The sequence below is a fragment of the Oncorhynchus masou genome, chromosome 21, assembly GCF_036934945.1.
Source record: "Oncorhynchus masou masou isolate Uvic2021 chromosome 21, UVic_Omas_1.1, whole genome shotgun sequence".
NCBI classification, from domain to species: Eukaryota; Metazoa; Chordata; class Actinopteri; order Salmoniformes; family Salmonidae; genus Oncorhynchus; species Oncorhynchus masou.
Genome location: NC_088232.1, coordinates 41,774,668 through 41,793,098, shown reverse-complemented (window position 1 = coordinate 41,793,098; position 18,431 = coordinate 41,774,668). Strand labels below are relative to the sequence as shown.

General features: G+C 45.5%; 1 protein-coding gene across 2 annotated transcripts; it reads right to left on the bottom strand.

The window, feature by feature from the left end:
- Window positions 1-222: 222 nt before the first annotated feature.
- Window positions 223-18,101, bottom strand: iars2 (isoleucyl-tRNA synthetase 2, mitochondrial). 2 transcript variants are annotated; one of them, XM_064928501.1, is made up of 22 exons: window positions 17,731-18,101; window positions 17,335-17,457; window positions 17,016-17,169; window positions 16,517-16,665; window positions 16,344-16,393; window positions 12,646-12,846; window positions 12,422-12,537; window positions 11,843-12,012; window positions 10,942-11,032; window positions 10,676-10,827; window positions 7,656-7,816; window positions 7,471-7,573; window positions 7,265-7,358; window positions 6,712-6,792; window positions 5,652-5,754; window positions 5,413-5,515; window positions 5,157-5,282; window positions 4,813-5,051; window positions 4,527-4,672; window positions 4,248-4,438; window positions 3,945-4,089; window positions 223-938 (listed from the first exon to the last, which is right to left on the bottom strand). In XM_064928501.1, exons 1-22 carry the CDS (start codon window positions 17,989-17,991, stop codon window positions 793-795), a joined length of 3,105 nt encoding a protein of 1,034 aa, XP_064784573.1. In that variant the 5' UTR covers window positions 17,992-18,101; the 3' UTR covers window positions 223-792. The 2 variants fall into 2 exon arrangements, with proteins under 2 accessions (XP_064784573.1, XP_064784574.1); XM_064928502.1 differs by lacking the exon at window positions 6,712-6,792.
- Between the last annotated feature and the right edge of the window lie 330 nt (window positions 18,102-18,431).

Sequence of the window (18,431 nt, the reverse complement as noted above, 5' to 3'; positions counted from 1 at the left end):
GTCAAGTCACACACTAAATGGAGCGAACATACTTCAATGTCTGTTCCAAGAACGTTTTGGGGAAACGTGGCGTTCAGTAAAAACCGCCATGGGATTCTCTCCAGACCATTCAGGTAGACTCATTTGTACCCTACTGAATGACACCTTGGTTTTCAAAGGGTGATAGGAATCACTGGTTTAAGAGGATTTTTAGGAATATTGCACTTATTTGGCTTCCGAGAGTATTTTAATGATCCTTTATTTAATAGATGTCGTACAAGTGGACAGGAGAACTATACAGATTATCATTAAACATGAATACAAATAAAAAAAACTAAGCGCTCAGTGTTGTACCATCCCCTATATATCCTTCTAATACATACAATAATCAGACCCGAAGACTTGATTCTCTTAGTAGGTATATTACTGCACTCTGTGCCTCAGGAGGGGTCCAGGACTATCAATACATGTCCCTTTCTAGGAAACATCACTGATGTGCCCTTCTTTGGGAGAGGTGTCTTATGAACTCAAAAGTACTGCATAGCTCTTATGACAATTCCCTCTCAAAATAAAATGTGTGCTTTGTTTTACGAAGCCTGTCTTGTAAACCATCCATCCTCACTGCATGCGTCAACATGCCAGAGTCAATGTCATTTAGGTAACTGCCAGACAGTCTGGCTGTCGCTGTTACCCCTCTCAGTGCGTTGCTAAGCAGGGTCTTTCTTGGTTGACCCCTGGTTGTCTGGAGTCAGTTCAAGCAGACAGACCGGGTTAGACGCCAATTTGCAGGTTGTGATGGTGCGGGCGTTCGTGTCACTGCGCCCTAGTAAGGATGGTCTGGCAGCGGGGGCAGGGGCAGTCTGGAGAGCTTGAGGTGTACCGTCGGCACCTCGGGCACCGGGCCATGGAGGTGGGCACTGCCGCTACTTGGTAAGCACTGTCCTCACGGATAACCCCACCTGATTGGACAGAGAGAAAAGGTTACTAGGGGCTATGATTAGGGAGGTTAAAAGGTCATATTCATTAGTGCACACCATATTAAAAAGTTTCTTATTCGACAAGTTAAGGTTTGGTGTATAGTGAACACGAGCCAGGTTACTGTATGACCCCTAAAATACTTGGGTGTTTTGAACAGACTATGATTGCGTTAAACTGGCAGCCCAATTTTGATATTCTTTACACTAATTGGTGTTGACCAATCACATCAGCTCTTGTTTTTTTTAGAGCTGATCTGATTCGTCAAAAGACCAATTAGTGAAAAAGTTCAGAATTGGGCTGCCTATAAAAAAAAAAAGCCTAAGGCAAAGAGAAGCCTAGCCAATCAGCATTGAGAAACTGAGTGAGCTCAACTGTGAATGGTTCTGGCACACCAAAACAAAAGTGTAAAGGGAAACCAGTTTGGCTTGGCTTCACATCAACCCAAACTTCATTGGCAGAATTTCTTTTAATTGTTGCCCTCTGGTGGCTGGCTAGCTAGCTAAAATTGGACATTTCCTAAATTAGCCATTGACGGATATAGGGAGTTGGACTTGTGGTTTTACTTAATTGTAAGTACTGGCCAATGAATATAACGGCAAATCTGATCCAACCATAAATTCATACATTGTGCCACTGGCCTGGCCAGGTAGCCTAGGACAACAACAACTAAGTGTGTACTGTATGACAGAGTCATAACCCATTTTGGCAACATGAGAGGATGACATTTGCGTTTCTCTACTAGTAGTGTGAGTCAACTGTGTTTTTTTTTCTACTTACGCACACACACACAAATCAGTACCATGGAAGACCATGTGATCTCTTACGTTGATTGGACTAAATTGTTTTTGGAATCTTTTAGTTGTCACTGCATTAGACTAAGCATAAGTTATTTGATTATGTTGAAACGTTCACAAAGCATTTAGCTGAAATGGTGCTGGAATAGTGGAGTCAGCTCCTGTTTTCTTTGTGACTTGCGGTAACTCTCCGTGGTTCTAAATCAATAGTTGTTTCGTTGGAAATGTTAACTTGCTTTACCATGCTGTATGCTTTGTGGACGAAACCGGACAATATGCTTTGTGGACTAACCCGGATGTTGCTCTCTGGTTTTGTGATGAAACAAAGGTGTGGCTGAATTTATTCTGTCTCTTATAGTCTCTGACTTAGGCCTATATTATCACAGTGGGAAGGCACATGAAGTAACAGATTATGTAGCAATTGTGCAATTATCACAACACACAGGTTGTAATCAGGGATATAGTGGTAAAAAAAGGAGCAGGGGTAAACTAAAGAGAAGACTAACAACCACCGATATAAACAAACATTTTTAGCACTGTATTGTTTGATTGCATTTTCATGCAGGTCTATTGGGAAAGCCTAATGTAATGACAATGCATATCACGTTCATGTTCTTAGTATCTCATGTAATTCAGTTCTGTATTGTAAACACCTAAAGTGCACCCGTATAAAAAGCCCTTAGTTGGATCTAAAATGCTGTAGTCTATACTGCCCTACCAAGCAAAAAGGCAGTAACTGCTCATTTGGTCAAAAATTAGTTACGTCATTTTTGCTAAATTAAATACATGCTTAAATATGTGGACAAGTATCCTGCCTCTATTGTATTGTGTTCTGGAGAAAAGCAGTAACTGCATAAAGTGACTGTGAAACCAAGGTAAATAAAAGCCTTTTTTCTCAGTTCCACACAGCAGTTACTGCCTTTTTGCTTGGAAGGGCAGTATACCCATTTGAAGATCATCTTGTTGTTGTGTTTCTTAAGATTAGATTCTCTGGGGACCACATTTACATTTCAGGGGACCCCACCAACCAAGTTTGGAAACCACAGTAACCTCTGTTTGCTTCCTGCATTGCAGCCTGCCTCAGCATCCTGCCCCTGTTTGTGTCAGTACTATCTGTAAAGCAGTTTTATATTTCAATCAATTTTAGGTTCCACGGGCTGTCCCAACACAATGACATTAAAGTGTATTCTAACAGTAAAAGTTCTCTAAAATATTGGATTCTATACCCATTTAAAGATAATTTAAACTTTAGGGGGCCCCGTATGAATCCCCGACCCCAAGTTTGGGAACCACTGCACTACTAACCCCTCTCTGCTTGTATCCGATCTGTGTCTCCTGCACCCAAGAAAGCAAAGTTAACTGAACTAAATGACTATCGCCCTGTTGCACTAACTTCTGTCACCTTGAGCTTCCCTGAGCAGAGCGGTTGTCAAGAAGGTGAGTGTTTATACAGGACCTCCTGCCCCACCGACCATCAACTGTGTCAAACCCTCCTTACGGAGCCTCCGGATCGCATTGCTAGAGCAAGTATGAATTGGCTATTAACTGTGTTGGAGCTGTCAAACTGGTGAGCAGCTTATCTTGATCAGTGTCATGAAGCCACACCCACCCCACTCGCGTTAGAAGTTCAGAATGAGAAAGTCTAGGCTATATAGAAAATGACACTCAAATAAAAATAATCCTTAAACTAAATAATGAGGATTTGCATCATCGTAATAAAGGTGTAGATTACATCACATATTCTAGTGTTCAAACTTGTAAACAAGGCAACATGGGATTTCTTCATGTGACTCCGTGCAGCCAATGGAAAGGAGCTGCTTGTGGATTTGACAGCTCTAACGCAGTTCTACCTCCTACACTGCCAAAACAACCACTTTGTGGATGTCAGCTAAAGCGGATATGATTGTATAAAAAAACATTTTTAAAAGTAACCTTTATTTAACTAGGCAAGCCAGTTAAGAACAAATTCTTATTTACAATGACGGCCTACCCTGGACGACGCTGGGCCAATTGTGCGCAGCCCTATGGGACTCCCAATCACTGCCGGATGTGATGCAGCTTGGATTCGAACCAGGGACTGCAGTGACTTAGACCGCTGCACCACTCGGGGGCCCTATAGAACCCTGAGTTTCATTTTGGATTCAGCTACTACAGCATTGTAAATGTACTAGTGTTAGCTTAGCTTGGACTCACCCTCAAGGTTGATGAGGAAACTGCCATTGCTGATGAGGGCATCAGCGGGCAGGTCTCTGGGCAGGGCGCTAGTCAGGGTTGTCTGCGATGACATCATCAGCTCTGTTAGCTGAGAGTAAGAAGAAGTAGGTTCGTCTTGGAGAGACTGAGAAAGAGAGATTAGATAGGTAAAGTTTGTGGTAGCCAACTTGGAGTCGCCTTTCTGAGACCTGAAAGACCGTCCCTTCCATACAACTACATCTCAGCCGTTTGTGGCATAGTGATTATGAGGAGGACATCAGAGAGCGCATTCTGCCCCCTTACCTCAATGAGTTCAAACAGTAGGCCAGGCTCAATCTCTATGGTCAGCTCATACTCGGCTGCATTGCGTCCTGGGATAGAGGACAGGAAGGAATCCCTGATAGCGCATGCCCCCTCCACGGCTTCCTCCAATCCCGGCCTCCGCCACACAGGACTGCTCTTAATCCAGCCACTCCTGAACAGGGTCTCCCCCTCTGAAGATTGAAAGTCTCTGAGTCACTGAGACACACACACACACAGGTACATGCACGCACACACACACAGAAACACACAAGGCCATACCGTTATGTCCTGGGGCGTGTAAATAGACCTCTTCGGCTAGGTGAGGTAGGATAGGAGCGATGGAGCGCGTCACTCCGTCAAGAATCTCCTCTAGAACCGTCTGACAGGACCGCCGACCCAACGAGTCCTCAGGATCACAGTACAGCCTGGGAGAGGGAGAGAGTAACAGACTATTAATAGTGCCATATAGTAGCAATGACATTAGTCATTATAGTGTTGTCATAAGTGTAACAGAGTAGTAGTAGACAATGTAAGTGGTAGTAGTATTTAGCAAGAGTATCAGTACCTGTCCTTGATGATGCTGAAGTAGAACTTGGAGAGGTCTCTGGTGATGAAGGCTTGGAGCAGGCGGATGGCCCTGCCTGCACCAAAATCATTGTAGGCATCTGTCATTTTCATACTGTAGTTCCGTAGAAGGTGCAGTAGGTACTGGTCAATGTAGTGCATTTCTTTAGGGTCCACTGCCTGAGTACGAGGGTCAAAACCCTGCAGATTCCCTAGCAAGAACTTCAGGGTATTCCTCAACTAGAACGAGACGAGGAAGAGCTTTTACAGCGGAGTGGAGAAGCAGGTAACGAGACTTCTACACAGACCGACAGACCCACAGATAGTAGACACCATGACACTCACCTTATTGATGCTGTCTCTGGCTGAGTTGAGCACGTTGGGGCCGATCTGGACCTCAGAGAAGACGTTGGACTCTGCCACCCACCAACGCAACACATCCACTCCGTAGGCAGGAGACACACTGGGGTCCTGGGAGAAATAGAGGGAGAGATGGGAGAGTGGGGTAGGGTGAAAGCCTTTAAGGACTAACACTGCTGACCACCCCGGCAGTGTATGTATGTTTCTCCACAAAGGTTAGGTCTCATCCACAGCCTCTCACCTCCCCCCCGTGGATGACTGTATCGGGGTCTACTACATTGCCTAAAGACTTGGACATCTTCTCTCCTTTCTCGCTTATCACAAAGTCATGTATCATCAGAGCCCTGAGAGAGAGAAAGAGAGAGAAAGTCATGCATCATCAGAGCCCTGAGAGAAAGCTATGAAGACAGATTCTTCTCTGGCTTTCTTACGGACACATTTACAACAAGCACACATAGATATAAAAAGTATTTCACTGACTTGTAGGGAGCCCTTTTCTGCACGGCAACACTGGTGAGCAGAGAGGACTGGAACCATCCACCTATCTGGTCCTTTCCCTCTACATACACATCAGCCCTCGAGTCTGACGAGAGAGAGAGTGAGAGCGAGCGAGCGGAAAAACATGTTTAGTTCTTTGCAGTGTTTTGTTCTTAACCAATTCATGCGAACAGAGAAGGCAGATGGTTAGTATCAGGGGAACGTCACTGACTCTGTCCACAGGAGGTAGGACAAGTCTAGAGGGACAGAGACCACAGCCACTGGTAGTGAGGACATTGAGACAATGCATGACAAGTATACCAAGATTGTGCAACCATGCCTTGACCAATGCCCTGCGTGAAAGTAGTAGCGACAGACATTCCACCTTGGCCAGCCTTGGGAGAGACAGTACAGAAATGTTACATGGCGAGGCAGCCTTCCAAAGCCACGAGGTACTGTAGAGGTTAGAGAGAGGCTTAGAGACCGTAGTGCTCCTGCCTTAGACAATAGCACAGGAACAACCACCAGGCTTTCAGGGGGAGATCCTCCCTTGCTGCCAAAGAGAGAGACTGCTGACTAAACAGAGAGTGCAGTCAGGGAGTGAATCTTATAGATAACCAATCTTTAAGGTGCTCAGCTCCCAAACAAGGTGCTCAGATTCCCACATGCTGAGGAGAGAAGGGGAAGAAAGCAGGAGAGAGTGAGAGAAAGAAACAGAAATCAATAGAAAAAAGGAAATATAGAGAAGAGATTGAAAGGAAGTAAGAGGGATGATAGAAGAGGGGAGATATTGAAAGGGGGAAGTAAGAGGGATGAGTAGAAGAGGGGGGATGAGTAGAAGAGGGGGGATGAGTAGAAGGGGGGGATGAGTAGAAGAGGGGGGATGAGTAGAAGAGGGGGGATGAGTAGAAGAGGGGGGGTGAGTAGAAGAGGGGGAGGGGGTAGAAGAGGGGGTGAGTAGAAGAGGGGAGGGGGGTAGAAGAGGGGAGGAGGGGGGTAGAAGAGGGGGAGGGGGGTAGAAGAGGGGGAGGGGGGGTAGAAGAGGGATCTGCGGGTTATTAACCTGGCACCAGGGGTTTGCGTAGGGAGGAAGGGAGCCAGCTGAGCCGTGACTCAGAGTCAGTGTCACTCTCCTCCTTCATTTCTGAAAACACAACACAACCACTCACATGGACAACATGGGTAAACCTTGGGAAATTGTGTGGCTGTATGTTGATGTCAGTCTTGCCAAATGCCACAACAAGAGCAATATCCAAACAAATGAAAGTCTTCCTTATTATCTGACTATAGAACACTTCAGTAAGGTGTGTTCCAGAGAGGGATAAAGCTAATGGCTGATGTACGAGGACTACACACGCTTCATATATATGAGATAGAAGTCATTTCTAATGCCGAAACAATTCACCATGTGCCAGAGAGAGATAGCATCACCAGGCAGTTTGTACAGTATTCAATAACTGGTTAGTGCAGTAAGTTGTAATTTAGTTAGACCTAGCTAAGAAAACAACCTTCAGACACAGCCTTGAATTCTAAGAAAACACAAGTGTAATCGCTAGTGTAAGAATACTTGGCAATGTCGTACGTAGCTTCGCCAGGTTAGCTAAACACAGTCTCACCTCCAAGAACAGCAGCCCAGGAGGTTCCACTGTCAAACCAGATGTCCAACACATCATCTCCACGCTCGTAGTCTTTTACCTCTCCTGCATTACTCTGACAAACACACACATACGTTAATCTTCACACACACAAGGTGCTTAAAATCCTCTTTTAAACATACAACCATATTCACTGACTTGTGAGTGAAAGTGCTGCGGTGACTCACCTTCTTGAGCACCTCTGGTGGCAGTAGAGATTCCAGGGGCAGCTCCCACCAGCAGTCACTGCCCTTCTCTGAGAACAGCTGGGTCACATGGGATACAGTGTGCCTTTAGGGGGAGAGAGCAGGGGTCAGAGCGGGGTGGCGTTGTGTGTGTGTGTGTGTGTGTGTGTGTGTGTGTGTGTAGTTACTTGTTAATGAGAGGCTCTCCTGTCTCCTTGTGGTAGAACACAGGTATGGGCACACCCCAGCTCCTCTGGCGTGAGATACACCAGTACGGTCTTCTGTCCAGGTGGGCCAACAGACTGCCCCTCGCCGATTCTGGGATCACACGCACCTTAGCCAGCACTTCCTACACACAGTCAGAAAGAGTTTCTTTATCCTCTAGAGCAGGGCTCCACAACTAAATGTTTTAGTCAAATATTCTCTCTTTTTGGGCTTCTTGTAGTCTACAAATGATTTGTAATTATGTTCCGGCCCCCTGACCATCCGCTGAAGAAGAAAAAAAATCATCCCGCAGCTGAATTTAGTTGATCCCTGCTCTGTAACAAGAATCATTCTCAGTTTCTAAGAGTCTAACTTACTGAGTGGGACCTGTTCTAAGTGTATGCGAGTGAGAATCATCACCTGTTTGAAAGAATCCCTCTCAATGTATCGCAGTGAGAACAGATTAATCTCTGGGGGTGATAGACAGGCTTTAAGAGATGTACAACATGAGATCAAAAGACAGATACTGGTGGACAAGGAGGCACACAAGCAAAGGGTTGAGAGGACCCTCTCCTCAGAAAACACAAGGGTGGAGAGGACCCTCTCCTCAGGAAACACAAGGGTGGAGAGGACCCTCTCCTCAGGAAACACAAGGGCGGAGAGGGTGGGGCGGAGGACCCTCTCCTCAGGAAACACAAGGGTGGAGAGGACCCTCTCCTCAGGAAACACAAGGGTGGAGAGGACCCTCTCCTCAGGAAACACAAGGGCGGAGAGGACCCTCTCCTCAGGGTGGCGGAGAGGACCCTCTCCTCAGGAAACACAAGGGTGGAGAGGACCCTCTCCTCAGGAAACACAAGGGTGGAGAGGACCCTCTCCTCAGGAAACACAAGGGTGGAGAGGACCCTCTCCTCAGGAAACACAAGGGTGGAGAGGACCCTCTCCTCAGGAAACACAAGGGTGGAGAGGACCCTCTCCCCAGGAACCACAAGGGCGGGAGGACCCTCTCCTCAGGAAACACAAGGCGGAGAGGACCCTCTCCTCAGGAAACACAAGGGTGGAGAGGACCCTCTCCTCAGGAAACACAAGGGTGGAGAGGACCCTCTCCTCAGGAAACACAAGGGTTGAGAGGACCCTCTCCTCAGGAAACAAGGGTGGAGAGGACCCTCTCCTCAGGAAACACAAGGGTGGCCTGGCGAGGGATTAAATCCATGGCTAGCACCCCCCACATAGGCAGGGGAAAAACCAGTGCTGACCTTGGGGGACATGAGGGCCAGAACAAGGCTAATGAACTGAATGTTTTCTTCTCAAGATTTGAATCAGACAACTTCGTGTCGAGGTAAAACAAATGGAAGCATCATTACAAATGTTTGAGGGAGTTGTTGTTCAACAGTCTGATGTTCTTCAGTTGTTCAGGGGATGTAACACATACAAAAGCCCAGGTCCAGACAAAATAAGTGGACATGTGTTAAAGCACTGTGCTGAACAACTGGCTGGTGTTTTTACAGACATTTTCCAATCCTCACTCAACCAGCAACACGTTCCAGTGTTGTGGAAAAAAATAGATCATTATATCAATTCCTAAAGCATCTAATCCCTCTGTGCTTAAATGACTATCGCCCTGTCGCCTTGACATCATTAGTTATGAAATGCCTTGAGAAACTTGTGAAAAGTCATATTCTCAGTGTCACCCAGAAGCTCCTCGACACATTTCAGTTTGCCTATCAGCCTATCAGAGGAGTTGATGATGCCATTCTTACCCTCCTTAATAGACATCTAGAGGGGGTCAAATCCCATGTCAGGGTTCTATTTGTTGACTTTTCTTCTGCCTTCAACACCAGCCTTACATTCTGGCACAGAGACTCATTTGGGACTTCTCCTTAGACGGGGGGCTGGTTTTGTGGCTGTTGGACTTCCTGAGCCAACGCTCACAGCGAGACAAAAATAGGTCCCCGCGTGTCGGATATACGCAATACCAACACAGGCTCTCCTCAGGGATGTGTTTTGTCCCCACTTCTGTACATCTTGTACACTAATAGTTGTACTAGTTCCCATACTGACAGACACCTCGTTAAGTTCGCTGATGACACTGCCTTGATCAGACTGTTGCATGTTGACGAGGAACATCATGGCCCGGTCCTAGATGACTTTGTAGAGTGGTGTGACGAATCACACTTGGTCCTCAATACCAACAAGACCAAAGACATGTGCATAGACTTCAGGAAGCGTACAACACCTACCTCTGCAGCATCTATCAGAGGTCAGAATATAGAATTCATAGAGGAATATACATATCTGGGTGTTTTTTTGGACAATAAGCTTCAGTGGAGTAAATGTACAGACCTGATCTACAAAAAGAGCCAACAGAGACTGTACTTTCTAAAAATGTTGGGTTCTTTTAATGTAGACTGTACTATACTGACTCTGTTTTACAAATCCTTTATTGAGAGTATTTGAACTTTTTGTATTGTTTGTTGGTTTGGCAATGCCACTGTCAGCCAGAGAAACATTCTGAGAAGGATTATTACCACAGCAAGCAAGGTACTTGGGAGTCAAACAGACAGGCCTGGATGAGATCTTTAAGGTCAGGGCCCTCTGTAAGGCTCACAAAATCATATTAGACCCAAGCCACCCCCTGTACCTGGACTTTGAATTACTCCCCTCTGGGCGCAGGTATAGGGCACCCCTCAGCAGGAAAAATAGAACAAGACAATCATTTGTGCCAGGTGTGATATCCCTCCTAAATAGCTCGGGCGAATGTTCCCATTGACCCCGTAAGGCCAGCAGGCTAGTCTTTTCTTCTTCTTTTTTTTTTTTTTTAAATTTTTTTTTTAAATGTTTTATTTCTTATTTCTTACTATTATTATTTTTATTGGTGTGTAAATGTTATGTTGTTTTGTATTTAAACGCCACTTTGAATGTGTACATGACACTGCAACAGAATTTCCCCATGGGGACAATAACATCAGTAAGTAAGTAAGAGTTATCCCCAGTGTGTGATTCCTACCTTGGCCTTGTCTTTGAGGCTGGTGATGTCAATGAACCACTGTTTGCTGGGTCTGATGACGACAGGCTCTTTACTCCTCCAGTCGTACGGGTAACTGTGGACACACTCCTCCTCCTTCACTAGAGAACCGACAGCCTTCAGCATGGAGATCACTGACATGCACACAAAACACACACAAAAGCTTGTACAAAGAGAGCAAGAAGTTGAACTAGACAATACAAGTTAAGCATTATCCTCCCTGTCTCTCTCACACCGTTTCTTCCTACCTGCATCGTTGCCCTCCCCCATCACAGACAGACTCTGTAGCTCAGGCCCAGCCAACTCAGTGAACCTGCCTTCCTCATCCACGATACACTCCTAGAACAGAGGAAACACACACAGCCATACAGATTAGGGGTGGGTAATTTAAATGATTTTACTATTCGAATAATATCATGACGTTCAGATATACGGAGTCGAAATTCTCATTGTTATATAAAGAGTTACACAAAAAAATGATAGACTATCGACCAATCAGAACGACACAAATGCACACGGCAGAGGTAAACAGAGGCCATGCTGCTTTTCTTCAGTAGTTTGGCTAACAGCAACAGTGAAAGAGAAGTGTGATTTTCACTAAGATATAACTGATTGTTACAAAAAATGTTTCTGGTGAGTGTTTTGCGTTGATCTGTGTCAGGTATTGTAGAAACTCTTAGATGCGTGCCTGTAATTGCTATTTGAAGTGGGGCAATAGCAATGTAATGCACCATTATAAAAACTACAAGTTTGCAATTTCATTAAATTAGGAATTTCAAATGTAGTGGTTATTAAACTCTTTGGTATATCATTGCAAGTAAAAATGTCACAAGGATAATGTAATTTAGACAAAAGCTTTTTCATTGTTAAAATAGTCCTGAAATTGGTTCACTCTGAAAATGAACACCCACTCAAGTAATCGAATACTAACATCCGTTCGGACATTTGATTAACCCCAGGAAGAGATTGGACCCCAGGAAGAGCTAATGGGAATCCTTAATACAAATACAAACCATGCCCATCTCTAGGACAGATGTCATTGGAAGTTCATGATGGCTTTTAGCCTGGAAGCCAGAATGTTTTTGAAGTTAACCAACTGATATTGTTCTGTCAATCCCGTTGATATATTAGTCAACTAAAAGAACGCACCACTGATAGTTTAAAGTGGGAGGCCACACTGAAGTCCTCCATCCCATGGGCAGGAGCTGTGTGAACCAATCCCGTTCCTTTGCCCATGGTCACAAAATTAGCTGGAAGCAATGGAACCTCCTTCCTGGGAATGGTGGGATGCTGGCAGACTCCTCCCTCAAGTTCTGTACCTGGAGGTGGGGATGGGAAGAGAAAGTGACAGAGTGACATGACAATGTTTGTTTCTGTCTGTGTCTGTCTGTCTGTGTCTGTCTGTGTCTGTCTGTCTGTGTCTGTCTGTGTCTGTCTGTCTGTGTCCAGTTTACCTGTGAAAGTGCCCTGTCTCTGTCTGTCTGTCTGTCTCTGTCTGTCTGTCTCTGTCTGTCTGTCTCTGTCTGTCTGTCTCTGTCTGTCTGTCTCTGTCTGTCTGTCTCTGTCTGTCTGTCTCTGTCTGTCTGTCTGTCTCTGTCTGTCTGTCTCTGTCTGTCTGTCTCTGTCTGTCTGTCTCTGTCTGTCTGTCTCTGTCTGTCTGTCTGTCTCTGTCTGTCTGTGTCTGTCTGTCTGTGTCTGTCTGTGTCTGTCTGTCTGTGTCCAGTTTACCTGTGAAAGTGCCCACAGTCTCCAGCTCTGTGCTCAGCAGTGTTGCCAGGCTGGAAACACGCTCAGTGGCCACTAGGAGGAGCTGTGAGCTGTCTCTCCTCTTCACTACTGAGTACCTGTGTGTGAGATATTAAAACACATTTACAAAAGGTGGGAGTTATACCGTATAGTACTGAAGGTGCAGGTAGGTGTGTGAGGGGATGTCTGTTGACAGTAGCACTTACTTGGCATTGGGCATAAAGCAGACAGCCTGGTTGGCTGGGATGGTCCATGGTTGGGTGGTCCACACCAACACAGAAATGCTGCCCAACTCCCCTACAGCTTCCGCCATCTTAGGGGGCAGGGTGGCCAGGGCGAAGGTGGCATAGATTGCTTTGCTTACGTGCTGTGGGTTATACTCCAACTCTGCCTCCGCAAGAGCTGTCCTGGGGGGGGGGAAAGAGCAAGAGAGAAAATTAGAGGTAAGGAGGAGGAGAATGAAAGGAGGGGTGGGGGGGAGAGACGCAGCAGAGATACACTACATGGCCAAAAGAATGTGGACACCTGTTCGCTGAACTTCTCATTCCAAGACCATGGGCATTAATATAGAGTTGATCCCCCTTTGCTGCTATAACAGCCTCCACTCTTCTGGGAAGGTTTTCCACTAGATGTTGGAACATTGCTGCGGGGACTTGCTTCCATTCAGCCACAAGAGTTTTAGTGAGGTCAGGCACTGATGCTGGGCGATTAGGCCTGGCTCGCAGTAGGCGTTCCAATTCATCCCAAAGGTGTTTGATGGGGTTGAGGTCAGGGTTCTGTGCAGGTCAGTCAAGTTCTTCCACACCAATCTCAACAAACCATTTCTGTATGGACTTTGCTTTGTGCACTGTGGTATTGTAATGCTGAAACAGGAAAGGGCCTTTCCCAAATTGTTGCCACAAAGTTGGAAGCACAGAATCATCAAGAATGTCATTGTTTGCTGTAGCATTAAGATTTATCTTAACTAGAACTAAGGGGCCTAGCCCAAACCATGAAAAACAGCCTTGAATAACAGCCTCAACATTATTCCTCCATCACCAAACTTTACAGTTGGCACTATGCTGACATCCGCCAGGAGCATGCCATTGGTGGATTCGGAAGATAGCTGAATCCACTAATTTGAAGGGCCGTTTACAATCTTTTCTATGGAGGGATAATTGTCTATGGAGTTTCGTCTGTCAGAGTGTCAAATGCTGAAGTGCGATTCATTACTCCAGAGAATGTGTTTCCACTGCTCCAGAGTCCAATGGCGGCAAGATTTACATCATCCCAGCCGATGCTTGACATTGCGCATGGTGATCATAGTTACTGATCAATTCATTTATAATTAGAAGTTTTTGTTATCTGTTTTAAAAACGTTTTTATTTTTGTACTCATGTACGATATCCTAACCGCCATCGATAAAAGACAGTACTGAGCAGCCGTCTTCATTGACTTGGCCAAGGCTTTCAGCTGTGTCAAACACCGCATTCTTATCGGCAGACTCAATAGCCTTGGCTTCTCAAATGACTGCCTCGCCTGGTTCACCAACTACTCCTCAGATAGAGTTCAGTGTGTCAAATCGGAGGGCCTGTTGTCTGGACCTCTGGCAGTCTATGGGGGTGCCACAGGGTTCAATTCTCGGGCCGACTTCACTCTCTCTGTGGATTTCAATGATGTTGCGCTTGCTTCTGGTGATTCTCTGATCCAGACGACACCATTCTGTTTACATCTGGCCCTTTTTTGGAGACTGTGCTAAAAAATAAATAAAACGAGCTTCAACGCCATACAACACTCCTTCCATGGCCTCCAACTGCATTTAACTGCTAGTAAAACTAAGTGCATGCTCTTCAACAAATTGCTGCCCGCACCCTCCCGTCCGACTAGGATCATTACTCTGGAAGGTTCTGACCTAGAATATGTGGACAACTACAAATACCTAGGTGTCTGGTTAGACTGTAAACTCTCCTTCCAAACTCACACTAAGCATATCCAATCCAAAATTAAATCTAGAATCGGCTTCCTATTGCCCAACAAAGCATCGATCACTCATGCTGCCAAACATACCCTCGTAAAACGGACTATCCTACTGATCCTCGACTTCGGCAATGTCATTTACAAAATACCCTCCAACACTCTACTCAGCAAACTGGATGTAGTCTATCACAGTGCCATCCGGTTTGTCACCAAAGCCCCATATACTACCCAACACTGCGACCTGTATGCTCTCGCTACATATTCGTTGCCAAACCCACTGGCTTCAGGTCATCTATAAGTCTTTGTTAGGTAAAGCCCCGCCTTATCTCAGCTCACTGGTCACCATAGCAACACCCACCCGTAACACACGCTCCAGCAGGTGCATTGCACTGGTCCTCCCCAAAGCCAACAGTTCCTTTGGCCGCCTTTCCTTCCAGTTCTCTGCTGGCAATGACTGGAACGAATTGCAAAAATCACTGAAGCTGAAGTCTTACATCTCCCTCTCTAACTTTAAGCATCAGCTATCTGAGTAGCTTACCCATCGCTGTACCTGTACACAGCCAATCTGTAAATCTCATCCCCATATTGTTATTTACCCTCTTGCTCTTTTATTAATGCTAAATTGTAATTATTTTTTACCTCTAGGGCCAATTTATTGCCTACCTCCCTACTCTTCTACAGATCTATAGATTTTTCCATTTTTATTTTATTTTGTGTTATTGACTGTACGTTTGTTTATATGCAACTCTGTGTTGTTGTTTTTGTCGCACTGCTTTGTTTCATCTTCATGGGCGGCAGGTAGCCTAGTGATTAGAGTGTTGGACTTGTAACCAAAAGGTTGCAAGATCGAATCCCAGAGCTGACAAGGTAAAAATCTGTTTTTCTGCCCCTGAACAAGGCAGTTAAACCACTGTTCCTAGGCCGTCATTGAAAATAAGAATTTGTTCTTAACTGACTTGCCTAGTTAAATAAAGGTAAAACAAAATAAAAATCTTGGTCGCAGTTGTAAATGAGAACATGTTCTCAACTGGCCTACTTGGTTAAATAAAGGTGAAGTAAATAAATATAGAATTAGTATATTTTTTATGGTGTGGTTTACATATCAGCCCATGGGCTACCGACCACACCTGCAGACCCTATTATTATTTAAATTTTTTATCTGTATTGTTGACGATAAGTTGTTTTTTTGGTGCAAATAAATTAAACATAAACCTATTAGGCTTGTGTGTGGCTGCTTGGCCATGGAAACCCATTTCATGAAGCTCCTGACGAACAGTCCTTGTGCTGACGCTGCTTCTCGAGGCAGTTAGTAACTCGGTAGTGAGTGTTGCAACCGAGGACAGACGATTTTTATGCACTATGCGCTTCAGTACTCGGCAGCCTCGTTCTGTGAGCTTGTGTGGTCTACCACTTCGCGGCTGAGCCGTTGTTGCTCCTAGATGTTTTCACTTCACAATAACAGCGCTTACAATTGACCGGGGCAGCTCTAGCAGGGCAGACATTTGACAAACTGACTTGTTGGAAAGGTGCCACTTTGAAAGTAACTGAGGTCTTCAGTACGGACCATTCTACAGCCAATCTCTGTCTATATTGCATGGCTGTGTGCTCGATTGTATACACTGGGTGACAGGTAGCCTAGTGGTCAGAGCGTTGGTCTAGTAACCGGAAGGTTGCTAGATCGAATCCCAGAGCTGACAAGGTAAAAATCTGTTTTTCTGCCCCTGAACAAGGCAGTTAATCCACTTCCTAGGCCGTCAATGTAAATAAGAATTTGTTCTTAACTGACTTGCCTAGCTAAATAAGTAAAATACACCTGTCAGCAATGGGTGTGGCTGAAATAGCCGAATCCACTCATTTGAAGGGGTATCCACATACACTACATGGTCAAAAGTATGTGGCAGAGCTATGTAGCAGAGACTATATCCAGAAGCCACTAAGTGCTGCCTACCTGGAGGAAGGAGACCAGAAAACTGGCTTGTAGTCCTGGTAGATCAGACCCTAGAAATTACAACACAAGAACAAACAGTTAGCTCCTGGGGGAGAGAGAGCGAGCAAGCGAAAGAATGAGTGTCAGATCTTCTGGAGAGGCAGGCTGACCCAAATTGATAGAATATATCCCACCTTGCTGTGCATGTCCTGGAAGACCTTAAGCTGAGCTGCCTCATAAGTCCCATCATAGGTGTAGTAGCACTTATCCCAGTCCGCCATCACACCCCAGCGCTGGAAGGCAGCGCGCTGACGAGCGATCGCCCCCTCCGCAAACTCCCGAGCTGGAGAGCAGAGGGACCACAGTTCATAAACAGACACACACACAGCTGATTTTCTGGTGTCATACATACACAGGGGGATATCAGATTCTATTAAATCTGATAGGCAGGGCTGTTTTTGTGTTTCAGTGAACCACAGTCATGTGATGAGTAATTTTGTCTGAGACCTGAATATTTGTGTAAGCTCCAAAAGTGAATGCCTAAGCTTTTAACAGCCTACACTTTCAGCTCAATAGGCTAACATGATCCTTGCCAGGTCTCGCTGGTGACCTGGGTTTGATACCTAGTCAGTTCCATCCATCCACAATAAGTGACCAGTAATGTATCAGCTGTCTGTTCCCTGCCCCACTGACCTTTCTGTCTTATCTGCAGAGGGCTCAGTCCACTGGTTCCCAGCTCTCCCAGTGCCTTCAGTTCAATGGGCAGCCCATGGCAGTCCCAGCCTGGGACATAGTGAACCTGTTTCCCCCTCAGCATCTCAAAGCGGTTCTGGATGTCTTTGAGGATCTGGAACACACAACACCAAAGAATCATTATGATAAAGGCCTCGTCTTGCCAGTGAGAGCCATCACGGATTAATCTCTGTTCTGGGTTCAAGTCCAGTTGAGAAATATTGCACAGCTGGATTCTCTGCTAAATGACTAAAATGCCAAATGTAGCAAATAACAACACCTTATTGAGGGCATGTCCCACATGTGGGTCCCCGTTGGCGTATGGGGGGCCATCGTGGAGACAGTATTCCTTCTTGGCCTTCCTCTCTCTCTGCCATGAGTAGAGTTCTGCAAAGCCACACTCCTAGACACAGACAGAATCGATACACTGACATATTACTGTCAAGTCTATAGTCATAACACAGGCACAGAGCTGAATTTCAGACACAGTCTCATTGAAAAAGGTTAGTTAGTTAGCTAACCAAAATGAGTCTAGCAGTGGCTAGTTAACCTCTTGTTTGTTTATCTGACATTCTTTAGCAATCAGTCACACGCGCCCGTTTCGAAACATGTGGCCCACTGGTAAACTATCTAGTTAGTATGACATTAGCATGCTCGACTAGAGCACTCGTCTTACCTGTTGTATTTGTACCTCCCGGTCTATGAGATTCTGTCCGGTTAGTTTCATGGGGAATTCAGTACGGGGAAGCAACACACTGTCGCGGTACGGCCCGGCACCCTGGGCGGCGGCAGGGTGAACCGTACCTTCGGTGGAGCTGACATTTTGACAACGGCTGGTGTTGAAGGAGAGTGCGGGGTGGAGAAGGACGCCTCTCCGAACACTCGTTCCCCATCTCGCTACGCTCTGGCTCACTGCTGAAATGCGGCACAGCAGCATGGAGAGGCAAACACTTCGTACTATTCTACCTACCAAAATTCTAAAACAGGTTTGTTGTTGTGATCGATCTGATTGCGACCTCTTAGAGCATTGGATCGCTTTTTTCTTGTTTTCCGGAAGTACTGGACGTAACACACTACTACGGAAACTGTGAAAGGACAAATTAGTTGTCTTCTTCGATGAGGTTCAACAGTTGTTGGCATCCAATAAATGTTGCATTACTGCCACCTACTAAACTGGAGTATAACTCCCTTATACTTTGCTAAAATGTGTTTTTTTTATATAAAAAATAAATGAAAAAAATACCCTACCATCTAACACTACACGAACAAAAATAATAATAAATGCCAAATCACTTGTTTGCCCATCCCTCTGTACTGGTACAGATCTACTACTCACACCACTCCTCTCAGATCCCTCCCCCTTGACCAAATCTTTTT

Excerpts from the sequence above, each read along its gene's own strand:
- iars2 (XM_064928501.1), bottom strand. The coding sequence starts at position 17,991 with ATGCTGCTGTGCCGCATTTCAGCAGTGAGCCAGAGCGTAGCGAGATGG. Across the intron at positions 16,666-17,015 it reads TCTGCAGATAAGACAGAAAG|CTCGGGAGTTTGCGGAGGGG; the intron begins GTCAGTGGGGCA and ends TCTGCTCTCCAG. Across the intron at positions 16,394-16,516 it reads TCCAGGACATGCACAGCAAG|GGTCTGATCTACCAGGACTA; the intron begins GTGGGATATATT and ends TGTAATTTCTAG.